General features: G+C 33.9%; 1 protein-coding gene and 1 long non-coding RNA gene across 8 annotated transcripts; one reads left to right on the top strand and one right to left on the bottom strand.

Annotated features, from left to right (window-relative positions):
- Positions 1-9,411: 9,411 nt before the first annotated feature.
- On the bottom strand, positions 9,412-22,140 carry LOC141707518 (uncharacterized). 6 transcript variants are annotated; one of them, XM_074510721.1, is made up of 20 exons: positions 21,972-22,109; positions 21,129-21,231; positions 20,356-20,378; positions 20,038-20,219; positions 19,550-19,663; positions 19,394-19,424; positions 19,013-19,098; positions 18,545-18,640; positions 17,809-17,863; positions 17,061-17,160; positions 15,798-16,011; positions 15,238-15,400; positions 15,117-15,154; positions 13,626-13,698; positions 13,445-13,549; positions 13,290-13,315; positions 12,276-13,194; positions 12,109-12,179; positions 11,583-11,743; positions 9,412-9,685 (listed from the first exon to the last, which is right to left on the bottom strand). In XM_074510721.1, the coding sequence occupies exons 2-20, from the start codon at positions 21,168-21,170 to the stop codon at positions 9,656-9,658; spliced, it is 2,529 nt and encodes an 842-aa protein (XP_074366822.1). In that variant the 5' UTR covers positions 21,171-21,231; positions 21,972-22,109; the 3' UTR covers positions 9,412-9,655. The 6 variants fall into 6 exon arrangements, 5 of the variants coding, with proteins under 5 accessions (XP_074366822.1, XP_074366821.1, XP_074366819.1 ...); XM_074510720.1 differs by lacking the exons at positions 20,356-20,378; positions 21,129-21,231 and having other exon boundaries at positions 9,412-9,689; positions 21,972-22,140; XM_074510718.1 differs by lacking the exons at positions 20,356-20,378; positions 21,129-21,231 and having other exon boundaries at positions 21,972-22,140.
- Positions 9,568-14,731, top strand: LOC141707519 (uncharacterized). 2 transcript variants are annotated; one of them, XR_012569087.1, is made up of 3 exons: positions 9,568-9,706; positions 10,487-10,757; positions 14,345-14,731. It is a non-coding gene; the product is annotated as an uncharacterized LOC141707519 (long non-coding RNA). The 2 variants fall into 2 exon arrangements; XR_012569088.1 differs by lacking the exon at positions 14,345-14,731 and adding an exon at positions 11,369-11,583.
- Positions 22,141-23,276: the final 1,136 nt, after the last annotated feature.

Raw genomic sequence — 23,276 nt, 5'->3', positions numbered from 1 at the left:
TGAAAACAAGGATTTTGTGGCTTATATCTAATAGACTGACTCTTAACTCCTGACTTTGAAGGTAAGGAGTTTATGTTCTTATTCTTCCTGCAAAAAGAAGCCAGATGGTTAGAACTTCCACAGCTATGACACGTTTTCTAAGGAGTTTCAGGAACAGGCTTATAATCATTGCTTTTATTCACACCTTCCTTTCCATTCCTATTTTTCCTAGGTGATTTTACCTTGTTTGCATTCTTAACATCTTTCAGCTTATGCTTAAGCTGCTTCTTTATCATTAAGCCTATGTTTACTTCAGCTGTCTTTTCCTGTTTTAGTTTGTCAGAAGTTACTTCCTTTTTAACTTCTGTTTTCTCATTACCAGACTTTACAGCTACAAACTTAATAGGCTTTAACTTTGGCTTTTTAACAACAACAGGCTTAATATCTACAGTTCCTTTATCATTCTTATCATCTCCATAACCTAAGCCCTCTTTCCAGTTTTTACTACTTAACAAATTCTGAGTTGTTCAGCTAGAGTTAGTCGAAGTCCTGATAACCTCTCTTTCCTTTTCTAACTCAGTTTTTAGAGATTCATTCATTTTTAGCACTTCATCCCTAACATAAAAGGCATCATCTCTATCTTTCTGAGTTTGATGGAACATAACTAACTCCTTTTCTAAGAAATCATTTCTTTTCTTAAAAGCAAGATTTTCAGAAGTTAATCTTTCACATGTTAAAGTTTGATCTCTATAACTAACAAACATGGTTTTAAGATATCTTCTTAACTCATTAATATCATCAGTATGAAAGGCATAAGTAGTTTGAGGTACCTTTGATTCAGCAGCTTCAGAACTGCTTTCAGCACTTGCCTTATCAGCATTTGCCATCAAGGCATAATTCTCCTCACTTTCAGAATATGAGGTGTATGTCCAGCTTTTCTTCTTTGTGACAAGAGCCTTGCCTTTGTCACTCTTCACTTTCTTGCAATCAGGAGATATGTGGCCTTTTTCACCACAGTTGTAGCATTTGACATTTGTATAATCTCCTCTGTCAAACTTTCCTCCTCTGATCTCAGATCTTCTGAAATTCTTCTTATCAGAACTTGTGCCTTTCCTGGAAAACTTCTTTCCCTTCCTGAACTTTCTGTATACAATCTTTGTGATCCCTTTCACCATAAGAGCACACAGCTTCATCATCTCCTCATCAGCATCCGTATCAGTCAAACTTTCAGATTCTGAGTCATCATCATTTTCAGAACTTGATGATTCAGTATCAGACTTTGTGAAAAGAGCTTTACCCTTGTCTTTCCTTAAGGTAGCTGCCTTGGGGGATTCTTCTTCAGCCTTAAGAGCAACTGTCCTTGACTTTCCACCTTTCCTCTTGCTTCTTTGTTCCATCTCAAGTTCATGAGTCTTGAGCATTCCATAAATTTCATCAAGAGTTATTTCATCAAGATTGTAGTTGTTTCTTATTGTTGTTGCCTTCAAATCCCAGCATTCAGGAAGAGCTAACAGGAATTTAAGGTTTGAATCTTCAAGATCATACTCCTTATCAACCAGTGACAGATCATTCAAGAGTTTGACAAATCTATCATATAAATCAATCAATGACTCATTAGCCTTTGAGTCAAAGTGTTCATACTCTTGAGTGAGTATTGTCTTCTTGTTCTTCTTAATCGTATCAGTTCCCTGACACCTTGTTTCCAGGGCATCCCATATCTTCTTTGCAATCTTGCAGTTTATTACCCTGTTTGACATTACATTATCAATGGCACTATGCAGTAAGTGTCGTACCTTAGCATCCTTAGCAATTGATGCGATATCTTCAGCAATGTAATCACTCTTCTCCTTTGGTATAGTCTTTGCTGTTTCACCTGCAACTGCAACAGCGAGCTTGGTTGGTTTGTGAGGTCCTTCCTTGATTCTATCAAGATATTCTGGATCTGTAGCTTCCAGAAACATGGTCATCATCACCTTCCATATGGCATATTCAGATGGTCTCAATATGGGAACTCTGATATCTCATACCGACTTTGAATTTGTGTCTTTGGAGATTCTTCAGTTTTGGTGGGCTTAGTTGGAGTTTCTGTATCAGACATGATTGTGTTTGGATCTTAAACTGTTTGTGTGTTAACAGACAGGCTCTGATACCACTTGTTAGGTCACACACACACTGTAGAGGGGGTGAATACAGTGTATAATACAATCAAATCGAACTTTTATAACTCAAGTAACAGAAAACAAACTTTATTGAAACAATAAACTCTGTTACAGTATGGAACTGTTACCTCTCAGTGATGAACAAATATCACGAGAGCTGCTAGGGTTACAATGAATAATCTTCTCGAATATGATAACACTTTTAGTGTAAACCCTATGTCTGTGTTTATATACTACACAGTTACAAGATAATCGCTAATTGATATGGAATATAATTCTGCTTCCTAAAATATATCAATCACATATCTTTTCTTCCAAGTATTCTATTCTTCATAGAATTCCTTCTTCATGCATATCTCTTCTTATGTTTATCTCGATCTTCTTTCCTTTAATCAGCTGTTGTCCTTATCTGAACGTCCTTCAGTACTTAAGTTCTGATATCCATCTTCTGATGATTATCTCCTGATAATATAAGTACCGATATCCTTAAGTCCTGACTTCTAGTAAGTACTGATTTATCCTGTTTAAGTAAGATCTGAAAACTAAACATAAATCATATTAGCCATGACATTATCAAATATATCTAACACTAATGATAATGATGGTCCTGGTGGTGGTGATAAAAAAAAGAGCTTGTTTTGAGGAAACAAGGTGGGGATCAAATTGGTTCTAGTGGTACATCTAAAACCGCTAATCAATCTAGATAAGGTAGAGAAAGGAGGAGATCTAGTAGGCAAGTCTCAAAGACTGTGCAAAGTAAAGAACTGACTGTGACTAAATCTCAAATTTTGAAAGTCACAAATGCTAATAAAATGAAGACAATAATTAATTAATTATTAATTAAATGACAACAAATTACTTCTCAATTTACTAAAAATAACCAAACACATACTTTAATTTTATTCCTTGTCCAAAATTAAAACTGCTAAAACTCTAGTCACTACAAATATCTTAAATAATAATAATTTTGTTAAATTAAAATCAGGATATTACATTAGAATTAAAAAAATTATTTAATACCTTTTTAGAGAATGCATATTCTCTTTTAGATACTCATTTAAGAAATGTATAACATTAATACTTTTATATGATCTGCGTATTCCAGCGGCTAAATATGTCAAACAATTCAAAACCAGATCATTTTCTCAATTTTGCTTACCAAGTGGTTAAAGTTGGCTTGCGCCCATTTCTGATTACTCTGTTTTCTAAAAAATCCATGTCTAGACCTCTGGCCAGCTGGACCAATTTGCCAAATTATCCAGGGCCATTTTGTTAGATTTGTTGTCCTCACAGCGCGCCCGCGGGGGAATTGCCCTGGAAAAAGTTCTAATAAGTGTTATTTTTCTTTTGTTTTTTCTTAATATCATATTAAGATAAAAATATTTTGATATTGAATATAACGACTCGTACATTTCTGTAATATTAAATGTGTAATTATTAAATAATTGCATAAATAAAATAGGTTTGTGGGTTCTGTCAGCTGAATATTATTTTGTTAATATTTTAAGTAATTATGTGTGATTGTGGTGTTCGTGTATTAATTGTGTAATTAGTTGTGAAGTTGTGTTGTGTCACTTTTTTATTTAAAGGTGATTTTATTCAGGATTTATTTTCATAAATACTTGAGTTATCTCTAAAATCATTTTTATGGCTTCATAATTTTATTAATTATTTTTAGGAGTTTTCAAAATTGAGAAATCAATATTTCATCAATTATTTAGCCATATATGATTTTCTTATTGCAATTATTTTTTAAATCCGTATTTAACTCCAAAATTCTTCAAAAATTATGAAATTCATATTTTATTTGGTTTAGAATATTTCAAGAATTTTAAAATTTATTCCGAAATTTTTAGGGATTAGTTCGACCCGCGTGTTGTTTTATTTGATCGATAAATTCTGATATGAGTTGCATTTTTAAAAATAATTTCAAATTATGGAAAATTATTTTAAATAACTTTTAATTATTTGAAATATTTTATAAAATATTTTGTCGATGTTCGGATTTTAAGTTCCCGTGAATTATTCGTTTAGACTAAATTTCGAGTCAGATAAAGTCCCTGTTGCGAGGTTTATATAATAAATGATAATAAAAGAAAAGGGGGGGTGTTGTTGTTAATCGGGTATAACCCGACTCTTTCCTCTCCAATCTCTCTTTTGATTCTCTCTCGTGAATGTCTCCTTCTATTTTCCTCGTCCCCTCTGATTTCGGGGTTACTCCGATGAGTTTCCGGCTTGATTTCTCTGGTGGTCTCTTGGTTGTTTCGGTTCCTGAATATATATATACATATGTTGTGTGTATATCTGTGCTCTGTGTGTCTATGCGCGCGCCTTGCGTGCATGTCTCTGTGCGTGGCCGGTGCTTGGGCCGTGGTTGATTCCTGTTCTGTGTTTGGCTTTAATTTTGCTCCGTTCGCCGCCGGTTGTTTTCCGGCTGGGTGACGGGGGCGCGTGTTTATCGCGCGGCTTGTGTTCTGTTGCCTTGTTTTGCAGCGCGTATGCGTGTTGTTGTCCTGTGATTTATTTCATGTTACTGAATATTTTAATTTCCAGTTATTTTGTGATGGAAATTATTGGATTTTGCGGAATTTAATTATTAATGTAATCGATGAGATTCGTGTCGGAAACCCGTATTTATCGGGTACCCACGAGTTTTATTGCCGTCGGCGATGAGCTGCGGCGAGCCGACGGTGGACTCTGATGATTCAATCTGAGTCCTACAATTTAAAATACAAAATATGATTTAAAATACGAATTGCGAATAAAACTGTAAAATGTGATTAAAATTATAAAACGGGACTGATAATTAATAATTGTATTTAAGTGGTATTGGTGAAATTGCGAATTGTTGTTGTTGACTGAAATTGGTGATTGGAATTTGGATTGGGTTGGGTTGTTGTTGTCGTCAATTTGGCGTCGGGATGTTCGACGGGTTAGCCGATAATCAAAGGAGGTGCTGCCCGATTTCCGAAAAATTTAATTACGAAAATCCAGGACCGTACCCAATGACTATCGGAACGTTGATCAGTTATATTATCGTACCTTATACGAAATCTGATTATGTGTTGTGATGAAATACTTTACGAAAAACCGATAACCCTAGTTTCATAAAAGGATAAATATACCTATATTTTTGAAAATGAACACCGAACCGACTTTCGAAGACGTGAACCCTAATTGATACGTGTATTATTATATGAAGTATGTTACGAGTCGGGTTTTGTTAACGTTCGGGTAGATTGTTAGTATGGATATGTCAAGCATAATCGAAGGTCTAAGTTAGGGTATTTCGACTTTGTAGGTGCTAGTCGGAAAGCCCAAGAGTTGGCGTTGGATAGCCTAGTGGACAGTCGACGAACTCAGTAAGGTTCCAATCGAAGGACCTGAGTGTTGAAGTCGAAGTCAGGGTAATCTAGTGGTTAGGCGATAAAGCCTAAGCGTTCGTATCGGCTCAAGGTCAATCAATATTATTTGTAAAGCTCTGCAAGGCAAGTACCCCTGAACAAATCTTTTACAGTTCAGTACTATATGAATAATTGTTGATTTACATTTACGTACTGGAACCAAACGATTTAAGTTACGTATCCCCTAGGTTTCAAATTGTTTTGTTAACTTGGTTTTGGGGGAAAAGTAACTTCTGAAAATACCTATCTCTAAGTTTTGAATAAAATGAAAATGTTTTGGGAAAATGTGTTGTGTTATAATTGTTTTGACAAGAGATAGGTAAGTGATTTGGAAAACTGGATAAAAATGATCAGATAATTGGATGAGTGTGCGCAGAAGGCCCGTAACGGCCTGGAAGTTAGCGTAAGAGGCGAAGTCGTTGCGCACCCTGTCATAACCACCAGCCCAGCGTGATAGAGACCTAGCTAGTCTCTGAGTTCCGGAACAAGTTTCATAGGATAGCCTGATCAGCTGTCTCACCAGGGATCATCCAATACTTTTATATCTGAGCAAGTGATTTTGAGGTTCCCGGAGAGGAACAAGTTTTATAGGTCCTGTGATGGGACAAGTTTTATAGATCCTGCGATGGGATAAGTTTTATGGTTCCCGTAACGGAACAAATGATTTTGGGTCCCCGTAACGGTACAAATGGTTTTATGGGTCCTGCGATGGGACGGAAGGTTTGAAAATGAAAGAAGCATGCTAAAATTGAAATTGATATTTATGCACAGCACACAACTAATGATTTGGTTTTACAGAGCATGCTAGTTTTGATATCCAGTTCACACATATTTTACTTGTTTTCTAGCAAGTTATAATTTTTGTTCCTATAATTGTTTATCATAAACTGTTTCTGATTACTATTCATATAGTGGTACTGCTAAGCAATTGATTGCTCACCCTTGCAAAATGTTTTATATATGTATTGCAGATACCTAGGAGATTCTTCAGTGGTAGTCGGGGCAGAGTTCCAGTTCCTTCCGTGTCAGACTCCTCTGAGGTAGTTGTGTTGGACCCAAGTGAGTCTGTTGAGTTGCTGAATAAAGATAGTACTGTTTGGATTGTCTTTAGTAAGTTGGTTTTGTGATGGTTGTAACCCAAGTCATACTTAAACCTAGAAAAGGTCTTGGTAAAGGGGTCGAAATTATGTATAATTAATAATTTGGGTTATATTGTTTATTAGTATTGTTGTCGGTGACGTCAACTCCTGACCCCGGGGTTAAGGCCGTCACATTGAAGTTTTCTTAACGTGTTGCCTCAATTGTCATTTTGTGGTAAAAAAATGGTCCAAAATTTCATTTTGGGAAAAAATGGCCCAAAATGTTAATTCAAGTCGTTACATCGTGTAACGTTTGAAAAATAAACCAAAACGCTACACGATGTAGCGTTTTGTTTTTTTTAAGAATTTTTTTAAACCCAAATAAAAAATTCTTAAATCCTAAATTAATAAAAAAAATATTTTAAATTATTTCTAAAACCCAAAATGGGAATGTTAAACCCTAAAATTTTATAAATTATTAAATTAAGTTACACACTTAAATTTTAAAATTATTAAATTTATAGTTGGCATTTTTGGTTTCTATGGTTTAGGATCTTTAGTTTCTAGGGTTTAGGGTAAACCCTGGATTAATTTTTTTTTTTATCATATGTTCGGGTGCGCACTGGGTAAACCTTACGGGCTCATGCAATAACCTGCAAACCACGTGAACCAAGGTAAACCACATTTAAGCGACAGGCTCTGACTCGGGAGGTATAATCATAAATTCTCCTCTCGTGAGATTCGAACCTGTTACCAAGAAGATAGTTATCCACTGGTTAAACAACTGAGACAACCCTGCGGGCACCCTAGATTAAATTAGGGTTTAGGCTCTAGAGTTTAAAAGGTCCTAAACCCTAAATCGGTATACATTCTATTAATTTCTTTTTTCAATACTTCTAAAACCCAAACGGAGATTGGTGAACCCTAAAATTTTAAAAATTATTAAATTAGATATGTTTTTATTCCCTTTTTTAATCTATACTATATTATAATAGCCGGAATGGGGTATAATTTGTAGTTTGGTTAACCCCTCATTTTGGTTATCCATTTTTCATCACGACCGTTGGATCTTCTTCATTAAATAATCAGAGCCGTTAGATCCAAATACTAAAAAAATACACTCCACAGATTCTCAAGTTCAAATCCCGTCAACAACATATATTTATATTATTATTTATAAAGATACATATAAGTTTTCAGTTTCGAATACTGTCTACAACAAACATTTATATTATTTATAAAGATATATATGTTTTCAGATTCGAATCTCACTCACTAACAACAAACATCTACATTATTATTTATGAATAAGATCTCATCAATCATATACTATTTGTACTATTTGAACCTAACTTGAAATTATAATTATATAATCATTATTTAACATTTAATTATTTATATAGAATTTTAATAAAATTATATGAAATAGAATTAAAAATATATAAATATTAGCCAGGACCCGTGGGCTGTAAGCTAGTATTTCTAATACCCAAAAGGGGGTTATTGAACCCTAAAAAATTAAAAATTATTAAATTAGGATACATCTTTGAATTTAAAAATATTAATTTGAAAATGGCTATTAAAAACGTAACATTAAATGTTGTTTCCGGTCCTAAAACGATGCACAATAAAAACGTAAAAAGAACAAAAAAATCAAAAAGCCTTAACGCTACTCGAAGTAGCGTGGGTGGACTTTTGCAAAAAAAAAGAAGGTTAACGCTACTTTGTGTAGCGTTTTGAAAATAGAAGCGTTTTGTCCTATTTTCAAAACGTTACACGATACCCCGTTATAAAATGACATTTTGCGTCATAATTCTGAGAAGTGACATTTTGGGCATTTTTTACTGAAATAATGATATTTTGGGGCATTTCTCGTTTTTTTAAGGACGCTAATTGGTTCACATCGCGCTAAATATTGAAAAAATATCCCTCCTCGCAAAGTTTCGACAGATAAAAAAACTTGAAATTAAAAAAATTAAGTACGACTAGAGTTACGCGACTTTTTACATTCACGTCAATTTATCATGTTAAATCGAGGAGGTCTAGGACCCTTTTCTTAATGAATCAAATGAGAGATTTTTTACGTATTGGCCCCAAATGTCACTATTTGGGGTCAAATGACCCTCAATATCACTATTTGAATTATTGGCCCCAAATGTCACTTGAAAACGGCATTTCGGGTGAAATTTTTAAAAATAGACGAAAAACGCAGTCTGGTGTTGAGTTTTTCCATAACAATTTTTTTTATTTTTTTTAAATAAAAGGAAAACGTAGTTTCGTTTCGTGTTTTTCTTGAAAAACGTGGTTTCAAACCGAGTTTTTGCTGAAAACGCAATTTCAGAAATTGTTTCGGTAAAAAACACAGTCTCGTCTTGAGTTTATGGATATAAAAACGGCGTTTCAATCTCAGGATGCAAAAAAAAAAATTCAAATCGCAGATCCAAAATGAGTTAATATGTAAAACTCATTCTAAGATTGCGTTTTGCCCCCATAAACACGAACTGAAGTTGAGTTTTCAAATTTATTTTTTTTAAAAAAATTGAAAACAGAACACGAAATTGCGTTTTTCATTAATAACAAAAACTTCACCCGAAACTCCGTTTTTGAGTGACATTTTGGGCTAATTATTCAGAAAGTGACAATGAGGGTCATTTACCCCCCAAAAGTGACATTTGGGGCCTTTTTTCAGATTTTTTCTTAAATATCAAAGAGCTGCTTAAAGCCCGAAATAAGAAAACAATACCCGCCCGCATGTTTAAAGAAATGTATACAACAGCACTTTAATCGAACTTGCCCCAGATGAATGTTGTCATGGATATATTGACATTCTCAAATTTAATTAGCAACAAATAAAAAAATAATTTGGTCAAGCATGTCACATAAAAGTTTGATTCCTGGTATTATACTATTCTAACAGTGATGATCCACTAAATCTACCCCATCTTTGCCACTCAAGCAGTTGCAACAGCGGAGAAGTTGTCACTAGGCCTGCTAGATAGATGAGCTCGACTGATGAGCAATAACAGCTGAAAGTTCACTTCTTAGTCTGGCAAGTGTCATCAGTCTTCCTGGAAGAAAAACTTAGGTTAGCCTTTCTTTACCAAATATGTGTGTACTGTGTACCCTATTCCCCTTTCTTCAGTTTCACAATAATAGGTAAGAGAACATTCTAACAAAAACAAACTAGACCTACTATTTTGGGGTAAGCACTTTGACATTCCGGAAACATATCCATTAAGTTCCTAATTTAGTTAACCGAACTTCACGGACAGGACCGGATTAAAATTAATATTTCAGAACGCTTACTTTCTATTGAATAACTAATGACACAACTATACAGCGCAACAGAAATTAAGAAAAAATATTGACCAATTTTTTTTCTGTTATAGAAAACTAAGAATCATACTATATATACACAGATATTCCTAGTTAAACCTAAAAATGTAATTGTAAATTTGTTTCCTAAGCTTCAATCCACAAAACTTTACCACTCCATCAGATTTTAGAAAAGTATATATGTATATCCATTACGAAACCTGGTCTTGTTTCTCACATGGTAGATTGATGATGAAAACATGCATGTCCTGTGTCACAGATAATTTGGACCATGTACAACTGAAAACTGCTACTCACATATATAAAAGGGTGAACAAATTAGTAATGTCATCGTCTCTTAGCTTACTTTTTTAGTTTTTCTTTTTACAATTCATTATGTATGAAACACACCAATTTTAACATTTAGGATTTAGCTGCTTCAAAACCCCTGACTAAACTATATAGTAGCTGCTTCTAACCTATCTGACTAAACTATATAGTAGCTGCTTTGCAACCTATCTGCCTAAACTATTATATTGACTATAAACAGGTACTTCCAGCAGAAACTTTTTTCAAGGGGGTCTGGAAAAATAATAAATAATGAAAATTAATATTTAATTTTAACATAAACTTTATAATTATAAAGACAAATGGAACAGCAATAAAGAAGACAGCAGCAAAGGCTCGAACGCGGGTGTGCAGAATAGAGAACACTACCAATTACCAGCTGAACTGCAAATACAATACCCACATAATACATTCTACTCGCTAAATATTCTCATCTCAAGGGGGGCAGGGACCCCCTGGATCCGCCTCTCTAGGTACGTCAACAATCATTGTTCATATTGTCTGATTGTAGGGTATGTGAATATCTTGTGATTATATATCTTGTGATTTAAAGGAAGCATGTACTACTGGAAGTCACATTTAGGGTAGGCATCCAAGTCTGTGATTGTTACTTTTATATTGTTAGTGTTTCTTTCTCTTGTTTAGCTTTTTTCTTTACATTTCTGTCTATCTAAAAAACTACTAAACTAGCTTAAAACCTATATATGCTGTCCGGCTATGATATATACAGAGGTACTGCAACAATTATATGAGCATGATGCAATAATTTTTTTCTTTTTTCATAATTAAACTAACGCACACGCCAGGGGTCGAACCCCTGACCTCTTAGAGAAACCAAGACCTTTAATTGGTTTATACTCGCATTAGTTTTTATTTCCTTCCATTATGACTTTTTTTATATATATCAGCATGTGGTGCTTGTGCATAAATAGTCGTATTATGCCATGTAAACTGCTATATTGTGGGTCTATAAGATTAATTACATAAATTTTAGCATAATTATCCTGCATGAATACACACTGAAAGAAGCAATAATTACATTGCTCTTTGCTTGAATTTAACAGAAGTCCCTCATCAATTATAGGTAAAACCTATGTTACTCAGACTCGGCTAAAAGTCTCCGACATGGATATATGTCCAAGTATCGGACTTGGCAACATTTTAAAAAATATAAATGTTTCGGGCCTATTTTAAGTGTCCAACTCCGAGTGTCCATGTCCGAGTGTCGAGTGTCCGACACGGGTACTCGGAAGTAAAACGAAGTGTCCGAGCAACATAGGGTAAAACGTATTATGTACCTTGTTCCCAATCCTCCAGTTAGATGCTTCCTTCAGCACATGCACAGACAGAAGTTGAATTGCATAGCTTTCAAGCACCATCCCCTGGGAAGCTGAATCAGTGATGTTCTTTTGCTTCTTGCTTTCCATATTTCTCGCTTTAGGTCCTGACTCTTCCATATCTGTGTTGTCAATGATAGAAGATACACTTCCCGTTAAAGTAACCACAAAAGGATTAATAATTTCACGCACTCCATATATACAAAACTAATGCTCTGTCTGGTAATAATGATAGAATGGAAGACAAACTTTTTATGATAAGTACGGGTGAAAATGACATGAAAGGAGCATATGTTATCAGATTAGTGGGTTTGAGTTCTAGTATAAATTGGTAGGAAAGGAAAAGAATATAGAAATGATTGAAAATTAGACAATATTTATCCACAAAATAGTAGTATAAATTTTGTTCCGTTCCCAACCAAGTTCATTCTTCCCAACCAAATGGAGCACAAGAGAACGCAATAACAAAGAACAGAACACTATGGACCTTTACACCTGTTTTGAGATGGATGACTGTGGACATTTTTTTGATAGCTGGACACAATATTATCCTCCTTCCTGAAAAAAAAATGACTTTCAACAAGTAAACGGGGTGAAAAATAAAGATTTAAACAAAAAAAATTTAGAAGTCGAAATTTAATTGATCAAGCATACGTTTTTCCATCAAGATCACTCTCAATACTGTCAGGTGCCTCCAAACCCTTAATTGATGATGCATATTCTGCTTGTTCTGGAGAACATGTCTCTTTGACGCCCTCCATTTCTTGACTTATATCTTTTGCAACATTGAAATGGCTGCAACTATCTCCAGCATCCAAGGCATCCCCGATATTTTTGTTCTCTGAGGACAAACAATTACTCCCATCACAAGCTTCTTCCTGAAGCTCAGATTTGTCACTATTAGGTACTGATACTTCTAACTCCTTTTCCCCGTCTAGGCAAAATCTTTCGCACAGTGGAATATCACCCTCAGGAACAATGCCCCTGAATGAACACCGAGTATTACCTCCTACACCAAATACTGGAGAAAGAGTTGACTTGCCTGACCTGGAGCTAGTTTTTGGGAGGAAACTGGTTTCACTAGAGTGGTTACAAGTATTAGGTTCGCAGCATTCCAGTTTATCCATGCAAAGGGGAAAATGTTTGGCTTGGAAACCACCCCGAGAACTTTTAGGAAATAATTGGGCATCAACTTGTATTTCAGGGACAGAATCTACATTAAACAGATCTTCATTCCAATGCTGGAAACTTGAGGGCTGACTATCTTCCAAATCTGAAGTGTGGCGAAAAGATCCCAAACCTGAATTTCTACTTCCAGTAACATCATCCTCAAACAGCCAATTTTCATGTGGACCTTTTCTTCTCTGGAAACTAGTGGTCGGTGTTGGACAATTTCCTGATTCACGTATATAATCCCTGTGCTGGAGATTTTCCTGCTTTGTGCAGTGTAATCCATGGTTATATTTATTCTTCACACCTTTCTTCCTTACAGGGCAGCAATATTCTGTGCCATGAGCTCTCATTTTCTTTCTCAATAAATCTAAAGGTGGGTTTCCATCGGCTTTGTACCATGCTGCATAGATATAGGAAATAAAATGGGAAGTTGTTGGAAGAATTCTACATATTTTGTTTGGTGGGGTGGGGTGGGGTGGGAGGAAGGTGTCATACCTGAATTGGATGAGCAGGAATTTTCACTATCAAATTTTTAAAAAGGTACACCAAACAAATGAGATCAGCTTAAATGGTAAAAAAAAAGAAAGAAAAAGAACAGTATTTAATTATGGAATAAAGCAATTCAAAAAAAGTTCATGAGAAACTATAACCTCAGAAAACTCAAATTCTCTCTTTCATTTTCAGTTTCAAAGCAGGACCAAGCTGGTTGGTTAATTGCAGATCTAACGAAAGAAGTTCTCTCTAAACCTGGATACCTGAGACATAAAAATTCCATAAAATAAATGTTGAAAGTTGAAGTTACACAGAATACACTCGGCAAAAGTGATATACCAGGTTCCGTTTGAATTAGTAAAGTCAGAATAATTTTCAGATAGTTGATGCTTGGCACAAGGAGTAACTGGATCTGATTAATCAGCAAGAAAAGATAATAAATGTCAGAAAATAACTGCCAAAGTTCCTATAATTACTATTCTGTTAGTAGTAAAATGATAACTGATACACATATTTGACATATTAAAGCAATAAAATCGCATTATATTGTCAGCTATTCCCAATCTCCATATCAAAATTATAATTTTACAAACAATTCAGCATACATGTGTACTGGGAATGGAGGTAAAAGAGCTTAAATCTAATTCAATATACGTATTAACTTCAGCCAGTGATGCTGAATGAAAAAAAATCTAGCTTTGCTTCCCCTATCCACTTCTAATGACCCAAGCCAAACCTCGTACTCAATTCATCACCAAACTTTTAAAATCTTAATTAGTTACGTTTGCTTTTTGATAGGACTGTGTTTACATTACAAAATACACATGGACCAAATGGCTAATGCAGAAATTGTGTTCCACCTAGAAAATTGCAACTTCTTCAGATATATCTCAAAAAGTATCCATTTTTCTCAAACAGCTTGAATGGAATTAATAAAAATGAGAGATACTGAAGGTCAGGAGGGTAAAGCTATGTTATTGATTAAGACTTAGAATCAACTTTCTCTAGGAAGAAGAGGTAACATTTCCTTATTCTTTTGTCTGCTTATTGTTTGCCAGGTCAGGGATTGGAAACCCTGAAAAGCTTCTTCATGAAAAGTAAGAAAAAGGTTATAGACATCAGACCTTCCCTAGACTCTGCTAATGCAGGAGGATGTGTACTGGATATGACCTTATATTTATCTATTATCGAGATATGCTACGATATCTTTTAAGCAAACTCCACACACTGCATTTCATTGTCTCAAGTGGAAAGGTGAAGGAACAACAGAATTTGAAAACACTGTTAAACCATTAGATTTCTTCTTGTCACTTATAAACAGGACAGAGTCATGATTCATTTCCTTGAACTGTATTTTCACATCAAATTAGAATTTTGCAACATACTGGACATAAACATTTTCTTTTTCTTATGATGAGAAGGGGGTAATGTGTACCCTCTGGCCATTAAGCTCATTCTAAATAAGTATGTATTATAATAAAAATATTAAGCAAGGGAGTCATATTTCCTAAATTAGGTATATTTGTTTCCTTTCTGATATGCCAATTAATTTAGATGTTGTGACACTTCCTGTTCCATTTTTACGATAAGGCGAATCCTATTAATGAATTTCAGAAGGGAGAAAGTAGCTGGGATGGCGGTAAAATATAGATAACTACGAATACAGAAATGGAAGGTCCAGTGGTGTAAAGCATAAAACTAGCAGCTTTATTTTTCTTTTTTTCTTTTTTTTGGGGTGGGGGTAGTGTTCCACAAGAAAATTAATAAGAATAAGTTAAACTTCAGGCACTAAAGATATGGGAAACGTTTCGAGTTGCTGAAAGAACGCACCGAACATATGTAGTGTATTCATGTCTTTTGTGCACCCCCTGCACATGCATTGCAGCTTCATCAAGAAAATAAAGAGAAAAACATTTTTGAAGGAAAAAAAGGTAGAATTACAAACAGACACCTGTTCGTATTAATGTTGGATTGAAATGCAAAGTCATTCTCTACATGACTTTCAAAATTGAAATAATCTGAAGAGTATGCATTTGTTTGATAAGGCTCGGACTTCCAAGATGAATGACACTTGCTTTTAAAAAGAAAGTCATCGTCTGGTAAGGTAGAATGCTCTGACAATAAAGGTAAGAGTAAATAGATAACCAATTCAGAAATTAGGCTTGCAAGTTAAAGAATCTGAAATATTACAATTAATCAACAGACAAGAATTTGCTGATACGCTAATGAGTAGCGAAAGTTTGAAACACTATCCATGAACTTACCCCCAGCTTAGGGTTACACATGTAGGAGATTAAAGAAGTTTTTCGACATTCAAGGTCACTATATTAACTATCATTCATATTTCTGCTGGAGTGCTGGTCATAATTGCAGAAGGTTTCACGTGTACAATATTTCAAAAATAATTGAAATGAACCATTAAAATTCTCTAAGGAAAGTGGAAATAGCTACAGAAAGAATAGACAATATTTATGAAACATGTTAACTAGTAGAAGGAAGTTCGAACACTACCAGTCCACGTGTTATCATTTTCATATTCAATGTTGAAGATGTACTCGTTTCCAACACCATTCTTCAAATAGGAACCCTTATCGATAATTTGCAAGCACCCTTTGCCCATTACGTTCTCGCGTTCAGAGTAATTAAAAGAATCCATCATAATCCTTGGAGGTAACTTGCTCTCATGATACAAAATGTCATCATCTTCACTCATATAGTCCTGCATCTTTTACACCGTAAACATATACAGAGCTTAAACCTGGTAGTATGACTTGTCCAATAAGATATTATACATGAAAACCAAATCATTTATAACAAATTAAGTGTTTGCGTATGTTTCACATGGCTTTGTGTTTTATAATTGTTCAACAGTAGACACCAAGAATCAGGCATGCACAGAAGGACCTTACATGGAACAAGCAAAATAGTCTTGAGAATTAGTTATTATACAACATTATGTGATCAAATGACAAGAACATTGAAATAAAAAGGTTTTCAAATGTTCTAATAACCTATGTGCGCACATCACCTAATTTTATACACTCAATTATATCCCCATCATAGTCAGGTAGTTACTGAATAACCAAGATAATTTAGGACATGGTGCTAAAAGAAACAATCCGTAAACGCACAATCCTCGTTCCCTGAGTACTAGAATCTTAAAAGCCTCCTCCTTCCTATCGATTTTTAAATGCGAAAAACCTAACTGACGACATCCTTACACCCAAAAGGGACTGAAATAATAATGATGACCCAGAGCCTAAAAGAAGTTCTAATGAGGTATACAAGCCTTTAGTTGCCTCACAACTATTTAGATTATTTATCAACTCCTTCCAGGCTCTCATACATCATCCTTCTATGCAACAGGTAACTACTTCTACATAAACGAAATTTCCAGCTGTATTATAGAGTTTCTTTCATTCGGTGCATTCTGGTTTCATCACTTCCCATAAACTACTCACATAACAAGGCTGTTCTTTCAAAACCTCTCCCCTCTTCCAAGCTCCGGAATAAGGAGGGACATACTGGAAGTAACCTTTATACATCGTACTACGCTAAGAAATAAAACTTTCTTCTTATTGTGTGGATGCAACTTTCACATTTCCAAAATTGTCTTGCTTCTGAGTTACATGCAAATAACAACCTCGCAAGATCATCCTTCAAGCAAAGCTTTATAATAATAAATGTTGCAAATAATTTGTTGCATACTGAAAAGTAGCTATAAATGTAAAGAGAAATTGTGGGGTAAATGATGAAATTTAACAATGTACTCACCACTTCTGCTGCAAGGTCATTCTGCCTGCTGATAAAAATTTTGACAGGGAGAGCATTTTCTGTACCTCTTGATGACGAGGAGCAACTATAAGGAAAGTCCCTGTTACACGGTATTTTGCAGGAGATCTCATTAATGCTTAGATGTGAGGATCTTCTCGTTATAGATTTAGATCAGTGCACCTAAAAATAAAGTAATCTAGATTAAAGTTAAAGAGGTCGAGGGTTCGTAGCAAATATGTCACCTTTTAACTGTTCAAAAATATAAACACATCATTCTTTGTTCACTGATAAAAATTGATTAATGCCCTGCCTAATAGTCAACAACTAAACTATTTTCTGCAAATATCAATTGGATTGTTATATACAGATTTTTCTTTCTTCTACTTTCCATTTCACAAATAGCTCTGAAATAGTGATATGCAAAACAACAAATTATAAAATCAAATTGATCGTCTTAACTCATGTCTTAGCTCATCAGAGAGCTAGATTTACTCAAGAATTTAATCTCTTTCCTTCAGCTTTCCTTAAAACGGCTTCTGCTTTTTCTAGATTTTGTTTGGTTTCATTTGAAGAGATGTCACTACTACTCTTTGTATCATATAGCATATAATGATCTCATTATTATGTATTCTAGCAAATCACCCATCAGAGCCATTATTAACCATTAGCCATCAAGGCGTATTTATAAAATACTTATATCAACGGCTGTAGCAACAGAGGCAAGACTTGCTAAATCTCCATAAATTACCTGACAGGCCGACGTGGTGAATGAACTGGTGTTTTCATTTTTACTTTACCTAGACCTGAAATCAAAAACAGAGCTATGATCTTATGCATTCAAATGACTCGCGAGCATCTAGAGAGTATCTGAAAATATAAAAATAAATAACTGATGTCAATATATTATTATGTCAATATATTATTATCATGTTTATATAGAAATTGCAATTAAAGCAAGGTAATCAGAATCCGAAATGTAAAGAAAATAATTTTAATTTTAGAAAAACACTATGTTATCAGAAATTTACTATGTTACTCAGACTCGGCTAAAAGTCTCCGACATGGATACATGTCCAAGTATCGGACTTGGCAACATTTTAAAAAATATACATGTTTTGGCCTATTTTAAGTGTCCAACTCCGAGTGTCCATGTCCGAGTGTCGAGTGTCCGACACGGGTACTCGGAAGTAAAACAAAGAGTCCGAGCAACATAGGAAATTTATTCAATGGGTATAAAGGACCATAAAAATTGATATTAAGATATATTTGTTCCACTGGTGGTGAGTTATATCCAGATTCTGACTTATGTTAATGCAACAGCGATTATAAATATAATAGGTTTTGAAATCTAATGATTTAAAATCATGGAAAATACTCTAATCAGGGAAAAGTGTACTGTTATTCTTATCAGATAGTTTCAAACTGTCAACCACGGTTTCTGGAAGGACTAAAGCATCAAACCGATCAACAAAATGAAAGTTTACCTTCGACAGAAAAAGCAACATGAGCTTCATGTAGCGAATGTCCATCTAAATTGTTATGTGGTCCATCGTCACCAAGTAAACCAAGAACGGATAGCTCTGGGTAGAGAAAGAAATTATTCATAAAAGAATTAGATATTGCCTAGGAATAGTTAATCCAAATTCTACAAAACCAATCGTCATATTCAGGTAAAGAACCATACAAACAAAGAAAATTTGCACCAAGTAAAGGAACAACCAAATTAAGAGAAAAAAAATATAGAAGCTTAAACGATTGAATAACATACATTTATATATTACATATTCTCGAATTCAGGTATAGAGCCATACAGAGAAACTGGAAAGATAAACTGCACTGATTATAGGACAAAACAGATAGAACCTAAACAACTGTACATAGTTTATATACTATACATATACAAGAAGATAGAAACTTTAAGAATTTTAACTTCTGAGTTTCCTGGTACTTACGAACGTCATCAGACATCTCTAATTGTTCCACTTTTCCACTTGCACTCAAATCTTTGTAGTGACTACCATTGAAATTCATTGATGCCCTAAAATCATCAAACATAGTAATTTTTCACGATCATGACAGCGATTAGCAAAAAAATATGTCCTTACGACAAGTGTTCAGATATAAGACAAAAAAATGTGTAGAGCAAAAAATGACTATAAAATATATAATTACTAGTAATATACGGCTCTACAATGCCATTTAGGATTTATTGAATAGGAAAGACAATGCAAAGCCGCTAACTGGAAGTGCATAAAAGTTAGTGCAAGATTAGTAAATGCTGATGACCAAAAAGTCCCACATGATAAACTTGTAGTACGTAGTCAGGCACGTACCTTTCTGGTTCCATGGTCTTCCATTGGTAGACTGATAACGAATTTTTTATCATAACCATGCACACAACATCCTAACTTAGAAATTTTGGAGGAGAAATAACCGGAGATAGTTCACTAGTCCCATTAAAGAATTGATGCTAGTTTTAGGAAACATACACTCTCCTTTACATTCAGTCTGATCAGCTGAAGCTACTTGTGAAGTAAGAATATTTGGGATCTCTGGTGTAGTCTGACAGTCCAATGTCGAAACGTCATCATCCAAGCTCTCTTCTGCTTACATGGTTTTGGAAAAAAGAAATTCAGGTAAAAGGTTTTGGAGATTGTAGACTGTTGATCTATACTACCATATAACATCATTACTAGTAGATGACAAGAAACATCGAGAGCAAAGACTCCATCAATAAATACATATGACAACCAAATATATTATTTTACATATATCCCAACTTCTCTAATAGTTATAGTTTTCTTCAAGGGGCGCATCAGTGGAAAATGCTTTAACCCTCCCAAACAAGTGTGTACACACTTCCATGTGGAAGAATAATAGAAATTTTATTGTAGTGCTACCTAATAAAATAGGTGCTAAGAAGTTGTGTGGAGAGGTAGAAACTTTTAGTAAACATGAAAAAGAGAGAGAGATATACCATTGTGGCGAGTAGATCTACGTTCCTGAGCAATGGTATTTAAATCTTTCAAACTGAGAATATCCAATGATTGATTATTAATAGAACGTTTAGGGCATGTGTTTATTATGTCAGAAGAACCATCTTTCCAGGCTGAAACTTGCTGCTGATGTTGCTTCCTTTGCTCAAAATATTGCTTTTGCCTACAAAATCAAACTCATTGTTTACTGTCGGATGGGAGGAAAAACTACTAAACTATTTTAAAACTTTAACCTTAGAAAGAGGTTTCAACTTCAATTTTTATTATAAAATAAGGACTCGAAAAAGGCTTTTTAGTACCTCTTGTACGTTGATTTCCTCGACTGAAGTTTCCTCATCCCAGGTCAATTTAAGGATGGCATGAAATGGAAGGATGATTACTTAATATGTGAAAGTAAAAAAAAACCATGATCTCAGGAGACGCATCATATACCATTGTAAATACAGCTCATATGTTGACATGAGAAAGGAATTTTCATATATTGATTAATTAAATTATAGAATGACTGACTGCAGGGGGTTGTATTTTAGAAATAGTCTTGTCATCTTAAAAGCTTGAAAAAGTTTAAAATAATTTCAAGGATTAAGGGATAATAATAATGGTAGTAATGACAGAAAACTTAGAACATCAAAATTTTACTCTAGGGTTTCTGCTTCCTTGTATAACAACCAGTCACAGACAACAAAAGTCACATTGGATCAATTCAGCCTTTAAATCACTTCGGCTCCGATATTCCCATTTATTAGTTTAAATATGGTTTTGTTTCATTAATATTTTACAAAAGAGCCATAATGCTTATATCAGTTATGCTTTTCCATTGATTACACATGTTTGAAGCTGTATCGTTAACTAAACTAATTATTCTAAAGTTTCCAACAAGTTTAGCTGTCGGAGCAATAATTTGCTACTAGCAAAAACCCGCCATGAAAATCAATACAACAAATTAGCAGTAGAATCATATGAATACAAAAACATAAAGACTGTTTCAGTTTTTGAACAATTCCTAAAATGTAATTTGCATGTGTTAACAAGCATAAACTGCTCACAACAAAGAAAAGTGCAGGTAGACTACCGCTGTCACTTTCCGTCTTGATCCTCCCATCCACTGTAACATGATGAAATATATAAACCCCTCCAAAGCTTAAAATTGTTTGGAGTGCAATGACAACACGTCTCTGGAGAAATAAATAGATTGCACAAAAATGATATTCTTTCTAATTATTAATACAGCAGTAGATTCGAATATCCTGGGGTATAGATATTAATCAACTCTGCCTCTTTACTACCAATGCAGTAATATTTGACCAGATTTCAGAAACTCGCCTAGAACATACACCTTAACCTAAAAACCTATACGAAATTTAAGGGAACAGAACAATTTCAGATACATTATCCCTAATATATATATTGAAAAAATGTACCGTCGAAATGACAGATTTGTCGTTTAAATTGCATAAACTGCAAGTGTAATAAGGTTTTAGACTAACATAATAATGCGGAAACATGTTCACAGTGAAATAGAAATGTTCGAGGTAACTTCAAAAATCTCGATACAAAATTACAGCAACGGCAGTAGAGAGGCATGATCACTACTACGCATTCTATACCGAACAATTTTGTAATCTAAACTCACAATGTGCAATTAAACCCTAAAAAATCAATTATGCGCCATCTAAAATACATATAGTCTATGTTTCACATCTAACATTTTATCGAACAACACAAAGGCACGACATAACTAGTGAATAACGTAATCAAATACAGGTTTTGAAACTACGCAATACAAATCTAATTAGCGAAGAAGAGTGAAACACTTGGCTACATATTCAAATAAATTCAGCAATTAATGTAGCAAATTGAAAATTAAAAAGCAATTCGAGTAAACGATGAAAGATAGAAGTTCAATAATACGTACGATTGAATGACGAACTGAATTGCAGTGAACGGATGAAGATGAGTTGGTTTAGTGCTTAACTGCGTGTATATTGAGATATATTGTATGTTGACCGGGAGAAGAGGAGAATTCAAAGCAGATTGCAAAATGCGGGAAATTTGATACGTTACAGACCCCCGAGTCATGACTCCTGATGTATTTTTGAACGGCTTAAATATGGAAGTCCAAATTTAACGGAATATTATTTAAATCACTACAGTTTTAATAAATATCAAATAAAAATCTTAAAATATGTGTTCGAGAATTAAAAATTATTTTATTAAATTCTATATATATTTTTTAATCTTGTTACAACCAAATGAATATGTATAAATTCTAGTAATTTATACAATATGATTTTTAATTTTCTATTAAAAATCTCACAATATCATCTAAAATACTATTAATTCATAACTTTTCATTTGGTTATAATAGCATTTAAGAAAAATTATGTATACAACTATTTAAGAAAAATTATTAATCAAGCATACATAATCAAAACTATTTTATAAAGTAAAATCCATCCATTATCAAGCAATACTTTTATTAAAATAAACAAAATTTAGAATTCAACATTTAAAGTGAAGACTAAAAATAAAAAATTTAAAAATAGATAACAATGTTAAATCCAAAATCCCTATCTAGATCTCTGTGTAAAAGATAATCTTGTGCTAATTCATTTCTGTAAGTTGTCCAAGCATTTGATGATTGCACAAAAGTTATCATGTATACAACTTCATCATGTAACGGTCCGAACTTTTCGACTATTAAATCTAAATTAAAACTGATACAAAAGCCGATTAGTAACTCAAAATTTATTTACAAAGGTGACTATTACAAAAACGCAGCTAACGGATGTTTAAAAGTCAATCTATTCCAAACCTAAAGTCCTCGAATTCCAATTCCAATGTTATCCAACTCAAATTTTAGACGGAACCGGAAAATTGAAAGAATGAGATGCGAAGCTCAGCAAGCAACTACCGTCTCACGACTTAAAATAGTTTTATTTTTTCAGAAAATATTTTTGCGATGTGACACTTGACAAATATTATTCGATAACAATAATTTCAAAGATACACATAATATATCAAAGAGATGCACTCATATACTATAATTCACAAAATCAAAATTCTTAATCAGTTAATAAATCTTAAAATCAAATTATTTTCTTAAATCTCACACTCCTAAATCACACTTCATGCCGCACATTGTCAATGATCGTCATCTTATACTTTATGCCACACTTCCCAAGTGAACGGGTTATAGTTATTATTATTATTATTTGAT

The sequence above is a fragment of the Apium graveolens genome, chromosome 2 (genome assembly GCF_009905375.1).
Source record: "Apium graveolens cultivar Ventura chromosome 2, ASM990537v1, whole genome shotgun sequence".
Lineage (NCBI taxonomy): Eukaryota > Viridiplantae > Streptophyta > Magnoliopsida > Apiales > Apiaceae > Apium > Apium graveolens.
The sequence above is the reverse complement of the archived record's forward strand: the minus strand, read 5'-3'. Positions and strand labels throughout refer to the sequence as shown.

Coding starts and splice junctions, on each gene's coding strand:
- LOC141707518 (XM_074510718.1), bottom strand. CDS start 22,135: ATGACTCGGGGGTCTGTAACGTATCAAATTTCCCGCATTTTGCAATCT. Junction 19,664..20,037: donor TAGATCTACTCGCCACAATG/GTATATCTCTCT, acceptor CCATGTAAGCAG/AAGAGAGCTTGGATGATGAC. Junction 16,012..17,060: donor ATGACCTTGCAGCAGAAGTG/GTGAGTACATTG, acceptor ACGGTGTAAAAG/ATGCAGGACTATATGAGTGA.